The 11,107-nt window shown below is 41.3% G+C and overlaps 1 protein-coding gene across 1 annotated transcript; it reads right to left on the reverse strand.

Moving 5' to 3' along the window:
- Positions 1-4,330: 4,330 nt before the first annotated feature.
- On the reverse strand, positions 4,331-7,368 carry LOC135873716 (uncharacterized protein FLJ45252-like). Its single transcript, XM_065398353.1, has 2 exons — positions 7,359-7,368; positions 4,331-5,475 (listed from the first exon to the last, which is right to left on the reverse strand). The coding sequence occupies exons 1-2, from the start codon at positions 7,366-7,368 to the stop codon at positions 4,331-4,333; spliced, it is 1,155 nt and encodes a 384-aa protein (XP_065254425.1).
- Between the last annotated feature and the right edge of the window lie 3,739 nt (positions 7,369-11,107).

Genomic DNA, 11,107 nt, shown 5'->3' on the forward strand with positions numbered 1-11,107 from the left:
GCGCCACGTAGCTTAGGAGACTACAGTCCTTGAAATTCAACAGGTCTTGGTTGCTTCTGAAAAGGGACCTTTATCATTTTTGGCCAGAGCCAAAACTGAAAACCAATTGCTTCAATTTACTGGCTACTGGGAAGTGGCAGAAATAAGAAATTTAATAGAACTTGTTTTTTTAAGTTGTGCTTATGTTCAGAAAAGTGATTTAAATTGTTGCATTTGTATTTGTAGCTCTGTCTAGTGAGCAGTAAAAAAAGTCAAAGCCTTATGAAATCAAGATTGCCAAAAAACCCAGAAGCTCCATAGTACATTCTGCCACGCACATTAAAAACAGTGAACTTTAGATGATACAGCGAGATAACAACTCCATTTTCTATTGGTCAGGTTGAGGTTGTCGTGCTGGCAACTTGAGAGGTGGGGGGAGGGAAAAGAGTTGATCTGGAAAAAATCAGATTAACAGGGCAATGAGATGCAATTTTCAGGGTTTTCTGATCATAAGCAAAATTCCAGTACTTGGTAGATTGAGCAAAATGAACTCATCTGAACAGAGTGCTCCTGTACATAGTTAAACTATTCACCTGTTGGGTTTACTAGCAGGATTGTTAGTTTCTTGTGCACAGTTTTAACTTGCTTTTCATAAAAAGTGCTTGAGGAATGAGATGTCAACTGCCAACATCCTGGTTGGAAAATTCAATCCATAACAAACCTAAATAAAGAAATTGAGGAAAATACTCTCAGCTGTCAAAACTACTGTACATTTCCCATTCTCCCTTTCCTGCCTGGCAGTGTAAGATAGCTAGATCTGAATTACCTGCAACTCCGGTCTTCATTACGGACACTAATTGGCAAGAAAGCAAGGAGCTGGATCCTAGCAGGAGTTTGAAGAAGGATTTGCCAATACTTTTCACAAAAAGTCAAGCATTCCAAACAACAGACATTAGAGCAACCAAGCTCTGTAGTAACTTTTTCAAGTCAAAAAATATGACACACCCATTAAAAAAAAAAAAAAAAAAAAAAAAAAAAAAAAGAACCTAGGTTTGGGAATCCAGAGACAATGGGTCCAGTTCCTATCCCATTTATGCTGGTGTAACTACTTATTTCCATGGAGTGGCTCCTCATTTACACCAGATTCAGTCCATAGTATCTAGATTTCTCCTTTCTTCCCTCCACTACCTCACCAAGTGAAGTTAACAGTTCAGAGCAAAGTTCTGTCTCCAGGTTCCACAAGTGACCATAACAGGGGATTGCAAAAGTGCAAGGACGAATCTGGGCCCAAATACTAAGTCTCATCTGTATGCCTTGTATTTCACAGTTTGACATCGCAGATGTTCCAGGCATTCCGCATTCATCTATTCCAGCAGTAACGCATTTGATAATTTTTTTTTTGTTTTTTTTTTGTTTTTTAAACCCACCAACCAAGCCACCCACACACAAACTACATCCTCAGTTTAGTTGGGAAAAAATGTTATTTCCAAGAAACTCAGAAACGGGTCTACAGTACTTCCGTTTTCTAGGATGGCTGACAGGGTCCGCTGCCACCACACAGCTACAAAATCTAACTTGAAATGCAACAGACAAGCAGCAGGAAGTTGCCCACCTTTTAAAAAAGGGGTTCTACTTAACCTGAGCTAGGCTAACCATGTCACCAACCGCCAGCAATCTATGCTCCTTATTTTCAAGTATTCTTCCCTCCCCTACCTGAGTATTAAGCATATCAGGTCAAGTTCTTTACCCTTGGTTACATTCGTACAGCCCCGTTGAAGTCAGAACTGCACCAGTCCACCAGCAAAATGTGACTCGTGTCACTCTGACTGCAGTATGGGTTGGGCAGAGGAAGAGGAACAGCGTTTCATTAATCCTCTCCCATTTGGTGGCAGACAAGTTTGTTCTAATTCTCTCTCCCTGGCTGTGATGTTAACAGTGAGCTGTAGGACTAAATGTTTTGCTTTGCATAGCAAAGATCTGCTCATATGTACTTTCAATGTGCCTTCTATGTTCCTTGAGCAGCTATTTGGGCACCTGGGAGCTCAGCGTCATAGGTCTGAGTTTTTGCAAAGCAGTTTCCCTGTGAGACTGGAAAGTCTTGTGTTTAAGTGACTGGACCCGATTCTACACTCAGTTACACCAGCTTTACACTCATGAGAGACTGCTGGATTTACAAGTCACGCCCTGATTGACACCAATGAGAGAGGAGAACCCCCACTACATACTCCGTTCAATAAAGCTAAAGATAACAGTTTCTAGGAGCACATGCCCATCTTGTAAGATGGCAGAACCTAACACCAGTCCCACACCATCTATTTACAAACTTTTAAAACCTCGGCAAACCAACACTGCCCTAAGATTTCCGCTGTGTAAGCCCAGAGAATTCAAGATGTTGTGAGTGTAACCAAGGGCAGAATTTCCCCTTAGTTTTCAGTGCAAAGCTCTAGGTCAGGGGTCAGCAACGTTTGGCACGCGGCTCGCCAGGGTAAGCACCCTGGCGGGCCGGGCCAGGCCAGTTTATTTACCTGCTGATGCGGCAGGTTCAGCCAATCGCGGCCCCCACTGGCCGCGGTTCACCATCCCGGGCCAATGGGGGCGGCGAGAAGCGGCGTGGGCGAGGGATGTGCTGGCCGCGGCTTCCCGCCGCCCCCATTGGCCCGGGATGGCGAACCGCAGCCAGTGGGGGCCGCGATTGGCCGAACCTGCCGTGTCAGCAGGTAAATAAACTGGCCCGGCCCGCCAGGGTGCTTACCCTGGCGAGCCGCGTGCCAAACGTTGCCGACCCCTGCTCTAGGTCATTTATTATTAAGTTGTCAAATTAAATCGGGAACAAAGTCATAGCTACGCTCTTAAGAGCTGGCTCCAGAAACTACTGGTGTCAACGGACGGTCTCCATTGACTTCAAATAGGCATTGGACCAGGTCCTTAGAAAATGAGACAGTCATGGAGACCTTCCCGAGATCGCGCTCTTCTAGGATGTCCACTAGGAAAGTGGCTTCTCTGGATATGCCAGACAACATTTAAAAAAAAAGGACAGCACTATTAATGATCAGCAGCCAAAAGCATCCCTATAGTCTGACATTTAGAAGTGTTTTCTGGGGTGAAATAGCTTGAACAACAGATTTGGCAGGGACTGTTTTGCTACCTGGTACTTGCCATTAAATATGGATGCTTATTAATTAACGATACTTGCCTTTTTCCTTCCTTTGCGAAAAGACACGGGGGCTGAATAACAATTCCTAAGGAGGTCAACTGTACTCCTGCTCAGCCACCAACAGTAACACATGACAAATATCACAATTAACTTCCACACTAAACAACAACTACATTTTCCTCTAAACTCAAGTGTGATACACTAACATTTTAAATTATATTATAAATACTAAGCAACTGTCCTTTTCCTTAGTAACACAGTAGGATCATGGTATTTCTGGAGTGTAGCCAAATGTGACAGGAAGAATGTGTCTGAAAGATTGCTTTGCCGATACTTCCATCCATATGTACCTGGGACCTGATCCCAAAGAGCTGATCCAAAGTTCATTGAAGTCTTTCCATTGACTTCAACCGGTTTTGGATCAGGCCCATAGAAAGATATACATTTTCATGTATTATACCTGCAGACAGTGAAAATTGTCTATTACATCTGCAATGAGTGAAAACTGCTTATAGGCAAGAAGACCAGCACAAGGCCTATGCAATACTTAAAAGAGGACTTCCGTGGTGCATAGATCTTGTGGTAGACTAGTGGCACGTGTCAATTTTACTCCACGTGCATATGATCTATACATACACACACACACACCTCATCAAGTTGCCAATCTACAGCTCCTGGCTTTGTGATGACATTGATTAACAGTTGGGAAGAGTTGTCCTTTGGTCTCTTCCAGAATTCCCCTTGGTAAGGAAAAAAAAAAAAAAAAAAAAAAAACAATCATGACAACCTTTCTACTTCAAACTCATTTCTTCCCCAGAGCATTAGCTTGTCCTGATTGATTTGCTCTGGCATCCTAACTGTATGCTAGTATCAATGGTAATTCATTTTATCCCCAATGGATTTCCCCCCACTGAAGCCAGAAAATATGGAATATTACTGGTTTAAATAAGAATCTAAAAAGTATTGGGGAAAAATAGCCACTAAAAAAGGATGGGAAAAACCTCGAGAGCCTGGAATTCAATATCCTGAAATTATCTAACATAACTTAAAATGGTTCAACTAAATATCACCGCAACTGGAGTTTTGAACAAAAAAAAAAAAAATTTTATATATATATATTTTGCTATGGTTGCTCGTTTTGACTAAGAGATTGAAGGTCCTGTGAGAAATGCACATCCCCCCTTTCTCTCAGACTGTTTAAGGCTTTTGCTTTCCTGATTTGGAAGGAAAGGGTGCTGAAGCAAATGGGTCAACGCTGGGTAGCTCTTTAGTCCTGGAAGACAGAGAAGCAATAGAGACAGATCCTGCGATAGCCTGTTTGTTGGTCTGAGAAACCACTTTGTATGCTGCTATGGGTTGGACTTCCAGACCCTGCCCATCTTCCGGACTGTAGTGACGGGAATACTTTGATAGAGACTGTGGACGGAAAGGCTTACTAACCATTGAACCCAAGACGGCTTCTTGGGGGAGTGCATGTCCTTGGTTTTTATCATTAGGAATGCCACCAAGATCTTTAAATGTACCTTTGGGAGGAATGCCTTCTTGGGTCTCCACTGGTCTTATGGAATGAGACGGAAGATTGGCTGGCTGAATAAAACCTACCCCAGAGTACTGAGCTCTAGATGAGACAGACAATCCGCATGTTCCTGTATCCAAGTTTTGGAACTTGGCGTTATCTACATGTTGGACATCACCAGTTTGACCTAGGAAAGAGGCTGGAGTGTGAGGCTCCTTAGAAACGTTATGAGAAGTCAACTCTTCCAAGCTTTTCTTTTTTGTGAAAGGGGCACTTAGGAATACATCTGCCTCTTCTGGCTGCCTGACGGGCACATTGCTCTTGGAGATGAAGGGAGCTTTGGTAAAGATGTCCAACTCATCATGCACTATTCTTGAGCTTCGGAAAGGAGCCGTGGCAAAGACATCTGGCTCATTGAAAATTTCTCCGGAGTGCTGCTGAAAGGCTGTAAACAGAGCTTTCCCCATGCCGCTCTGGGAAGGCTGGGGCTTGGAATCTTCTCTGGAAGCCACAAATCTTTCCTTGAGTGTCGATTGCAACTTTCTGGACTCCTCTTCTTCTTCTTCTGAGTCCATAAGTAAAGGCCTGGACCCACTACAATCCAAGATGTCCACCTCATGGTCTGTCCCCTCTCCCTCACTGCTGTGGAAAGAACTGTTGCTTGAAGGCCCATCTCTTGCGAAGTAATCAGATTCTGAATTGTGCTGAGTTTTCACTTCAAGCATCTCAGGCTGGCCTTTGTACAGAGGAAGTCCATCAGTAGCAGCAGGCAGTTTACTGTGCTCAGTGGTTAGGACAGGATATACAACTTGTTCCCTCTGCAAACCTACAAGAACAAAACAAGAGCATTACTCAAGGGGCTAGATTCATGTAGTCAAACACAAAAGAAATTTAACCACATCAGAAACATTATGATGTGGTTTCCATGCCACACATGGAAAATGTGAAAATAAAATAAAATTAAGATCAGGCAAGGCATTCAAAGCACACAAACTGGAAAAAAAATTAAGCACTTCCTCACAATTAAGGACACCACAAGTACAACATGTTAAAAAGAAATGTAAGATGTTAGATACTCAGACGTTCCAATTCAACATTCCCTCCTGACACCGTTCTACGAGGATCTTTTCTATAGGTCACTCACAAGAACCACAACCTATGTGGGTTTTCATTTTGGAAAACTGCTGTCTAGCGTGAAGTACCAGTGAATGGACAGGTCTCGGTATAATCAACACTGCCTATTGACATAACAGCCCCCTACATGCAAATAGCAGTAGAGTAGAATCTCAGTTTTACAAATACCAATCTTACAAATGACTTCTTATATGAACCATCTTTCTGATGGGGAGGGGAAAAAATCATAACACAAAAAATGTCAATGAAGAACAAGTTGACATCATTCACATTCTGATGCGTTCAGTGCCTTGCAAATCACTTTGCAGTGGCTTGAAGAACAAGAAAGAAAAACCAAGAATGTGGTGCACCACACTGCAACTTATGCACCATACCTATTGCAAAGTTGAGATCTTCAATTTTATGAACTCTTGGATTTTATGAATGCCTCAGTTCCAAATTAGTTCATCAAATAGGGGTTCTACTGTATATTGTTTGGCATTTTTTAAAGATTTAATTTTTATTTCTGGGAGCTGGCTCACAGAAAAAAGTGGCATTGCACTTAGGGCACGTAAAATACACACACTGGCGTCCCTTACTGTGAAAGTAGTAGGTGTTTTAAAAGAAATAAAATGTGTTTCCTTTAGCAAGGTATCCTACAGGATTTTGTATCAAATCCGGTAATTTTCACAATGGTACTCAAGCCATTGCAAAACAGTCATAGTTAAATATAAAGAACCCTATATAATGATTACAAATGAAATATCTAACACGCTCCTAATGGACTAGCTTGGTTCTAGGTGTTAGTAAGATATTACTAATAAGGAAGAAGTGGAGGCTTACTATCCTGCTGGTCTCTAGTTACAGAAGCCCAAGAGTTGGCTTGTTTTTGCCTTATGAATCACACAGACAGTTATCAGAATACAAGATATCTTACCTTCAAAGAACTATTAGCAGGTTAGAAGTATGTCATTGGACTCATGTTAGCAAGAGGATAGGAAAAAGGCACATGAAAAACTAAAGCAGTATAGATTCCAGACAAAAATATTTGGGTTTTGGTAAGTGATATTCATCGAGCAATAGGACAGAAAAATGCACTTACACTTCCTTTTGCTTTAAGCAAAACACATCTTGCAGTTTTGCAAACTTGCATGATCACCCACCCCCACCCTCTGCATATATAAAATCTGTAAACACACACTGAACTTCAGGCATAAAAACACAATATATTACACCAATTTCTCATAATTAAAGACAATACTCAGATAGACATCCAAATGATTGTTTATTGGGAAACTATTCACTTAAAATACATTACACTGTAAAGTAAAGCAGTGTAGATATAGGTGAGCATTTTATAAGATACTGTACAAAACTACTGTCTACCTTCTCTGAAGCCTATGTTGTCAGGAATGATTTAAACTTAAATACTAATCTCAGTTTGACTACAGTAACAAAAAGGTCTAATTATCTATATAGATTTTTTTTTCTCCTTTCAAGAGGTTGACTATATATTTACTGAGTGCCCACGCTGGGTGGTATTGTGTGATTTTTAAAGCAGCAGCTGACAAAGACCAAGACTTGCAGAAGCCTTACATTGGAACATGATGTGGTACAGGAAAATAAGGGGGGGGGGAGAAAAAGAGGACCATGAGCATGCATCATCACAGATGCAACTTACATGCAAATTATGCTGTAATTAATGTTAGAATGCAAACTATTCAATATTTCACTAGACCACTATTTCACTAGACAAATCATTTTACCAGAATTATGATTTTTCCTACAGTGTTATCTGCATAATAAGCTTGTATCTACAATCATGGTGTACAGAGTATGATCTATAAAAAGATAGAGATAGGAGGGAAAACAGGTTCAATCTAATTTAAGCCCCAATCAGTTAAGGACAGTAGCAGCATCCATCTGAACAGAATATGGAGACAGCACCGGATAGGTACATTGCTAAGGTTCTGAAGTTAGTATAATTTGTTCCATGACATTCTGCTCTCTGCCCTTGTTGTTAGCTTCAGCCCGACAAAGCAGCTGTTCTGTGGTAGTATTCCAAACTATGGGCTGTCAGGGCAGCCGCAGTTTGTGCATGTGCCCTGTGCACAACTTTCAGCCCATGCCAGACCAGTGGCTCTGCGCTAGGTCTACATCCTGCAGAGATGCATGCAAGGGATGTAGACGCTCTTCTGGGTAGCCACTGCGCCTTCCACTCGTCAATACCTCACACTTAAGCCTAAATGTGGACGGCCTTGGACATTCGGGAGTGAAATTCACCCCCTGCAGAAGACCAGGTCAAAGGCCTCTGCATCATTTAGCAAGACTTCAGTGCCCAAAACAGTGCTTACACTGTGCCTAGATCTTGTGCTGGCCTCTTGCACGGGGGCCAGTTTCACCCCGAGCCTATGTAATAGTTGCTGAAGGTACTACAAGAATTAGAGCGTACTAAAGATTTTCAAGACAAACAAGTGTGTATAGGTGTGCCACTTGAGACGCCATGTGTCGACAGAAGTGGAGTTCTATGCAAGTGTACAGTGGTTGCCATCAGAATCTCAACATTTGCCAATGGTTACCACACCAGTATCTATGCTACCACACTTGTAGTTAGAATAGGAAACAAGTGGGGGAAACTTGGCTCCCCTACACCATTAGGAGTTAACGTTCCTCTGATACTAGCTATTTTTTTAAATGGCCAGCCACTGTATTTTAGCATATTGCTATCATATGACAAAGACAGATGAGCAGAAATGCAGCAAGGTATACAAGTCTGAGGTGCCACATTTGCTTAGTTGGGACAGCACTGTCCAAGAGAGGGGCCAGCCACCCCTCAGTGTAACTTCTGATGGTTCAATGCTTTTACAAGGTAATTAACATTTTAGTTGTGAGGGCGATATTAATAGAGAAGGACAAAGTTCTACCATCATTAGTCACCAAGGGAAATTTTCCTGCATCTTTTCCTGAAGGAAGAAAGAGTGAGAATTTTGTAGCAGTACCATTAAAACAAAAAAAACAAAAAAAAACCCCAATCACTCCGCCCCACAATGGATTCAACATTGATGAAGGATCCAGGCCCACGTTGTTCTAAATTCTCTGGTTCTCTCAGTGCATTTCACCAACACTAAGAGAAGAGTAAAGGATTAGTTACAAGAGTAGCTACTGCACCAGTCCCATAACTAACTAAACCGCCAAGCTTTTTAGAAATATTTTGGACAGGGGCGGTAGGCCAATGGGTTTGTTCTTACAGATATATAAAAACTATTTAAGTGAGTTAAAAAAAAAAAAGGGAGATAGGATAAAGTTACAGACTCTGATGTGCTCAAGCTCTGCATGAAGGTGGTGTAAAAGTTAACAAGCAACCCTGTGACAGGAACATGAAGACAGTCATATTCGGCCCAAGCCCCAGGTTTTGGGGTTGATTAGTCTGGAGGAGCATGCAATGTAAACATTAGTGCAAGTGGATCCTTTAAGTTAGCTCCTATAGATAGTGTCCAACATGGACGGTCCAACAGTTCCCATCCCAGGTCAAATAGAGACCAATGTGACTGATGCACTCAAGGGAAGGAGATTTCTATTTTAAAAGGGTACCAGCCATTTCATTCTATGTCATGGGTGAAGGGTGGAAAGGACCATTCCACAAATAGCTGTGGTTAGAATGTAAAGGGCAGGCTTAGTGAAACTACGACAGTGCTGCTAGCTTTGAAATCCTATTTCATGGCACTGTTTCCAATCACACTATCGGTAAGCAAGCTAAACAAGATGCTTGGTTGCATTTTATGAACACACAGAACATCCACAATCTCCACACATCGGTTTTTTGGCATCATCTATAGGCCCAGTTGCCAACCTTGATAAAGTTGTGCAAGAATGGGATGCACACAACCTCTCTTTGTTGGGAGATGATACTCTAACACTTTAGCATGCCAAGAAATATTAACACTGCCAACGGGCAGCTGCCCTTCAGTTATCCAATCAGAAAAATGGTCCATACTTGTAAAGTTGGAATATTTCTAAGCATGCTCAATAGTAATAGTTGAAGACTTTATTCCTTAAAACGTTTACATAAGATAGAACTTTGATTAGGTAACTTTTTCCCCCTTGTATACAATACTTGGTAGAAATTTTTAGACTCAAACATTGTACTAAAGAAAAACACTCCCCGAGAACATCGACTTGCTTTACCTTCTTCAGAGAGAAGGTATATATTAAATATATACATCCTGGGATAGATCAGGATCTGCACAATGCCGCAGTGTAGAATACTCACAATAAACAGATGTAGTTCACGTTGCTACAGCAAGTATAGACAAAAAAAAAATCAACTATGTGATAACTGCTGCTTTGAGACTTTAGTTTGCATAGATTAGCAACATATAAAGCCTGTAATAACCTTAATGCTTATAGTGGGTGAGAGGGAAGAGACAGCTTGTTACAGGTTAGAATATCAACACTTGAACGGTTTTCTTCTTTTTATGAACATTGTGCTGTAATTACAAGCTACTAGAATAATTAACGCAAGAAAACAAAAAACATACACTGAACAGCTTTTGCCTCAAATCAATGGGAAACTTTTCATTGACTTTAAAAGGACACTGGATCAGGCCCTACAATTAGAACCTTTGAAAGAATACAGGTATTGCCGGAGCTGAAGTTGCCTTTCAATGCAGTAATTCCGCTGTTTTGTACCAAACATTTTATCTAGACAAAGCCATAAAGATCCTATCATTTGATGTTGACTGGGTAAAACTAATACAATAGCTGGAACATATGGCAATTGGCTGTTTGTTTGTGATCTAAAAAAAAAAAAAAAAAAAGTGATCAATGCTTCCCTTATTCACCTTCATTGAGGAGATGGTGTATTCTTTCCTTGTACTCGAATGCCCATCGAGGTTAAAAATAAGGGAGCAGTAATCATAATAAATACCTAGCTCATACATAGCACTTTTGATCTATAGATCTCAAAGCACTTTACAAAAAGAGGCCAGTACCATTTCCCCCCATTTTAAACATGGAGAAGCTTAGGCACAGAGGGGTAAAGTGAGTTGACCAGGGTCACTCAGCAAGCCAGTGGCAGAGCTGGGAATAGAGTCCAGCTCTTCTGAGGACCAGTCCATTGCTGTATCCTCTAGGCCACACTACCCCAAAGATAATGATTTGTGTCTCCTCTGTTTGGCATCTTGTGCAGCCATTTATTCCTCTGCAGAGTGAGTAAAAGCAGGTATAAAACATTCTGATTAGGTAGAGTTTTATTCCCACTTCACACATGTTTAAGTGACCCTAGTAGTGGAGAATAAAGCCTACTCAGATTGTGTATCTGAGGAGTCTAATTGTCTCAGCTTTAT

This window comes from Emys orbicularis, chromosome 2, assembly GCF_028017835.1.
Source record: "Emys orbicularis isolate rEmyOrb1 chromosome 2, rEmyOrb1.hap1, whole genome shotgun sequence".
Lineage (NCBI taxonomy): Eukaryota > Metazoa > Chordata > Testudines > Emydidae > Emys > Emys orbicularis.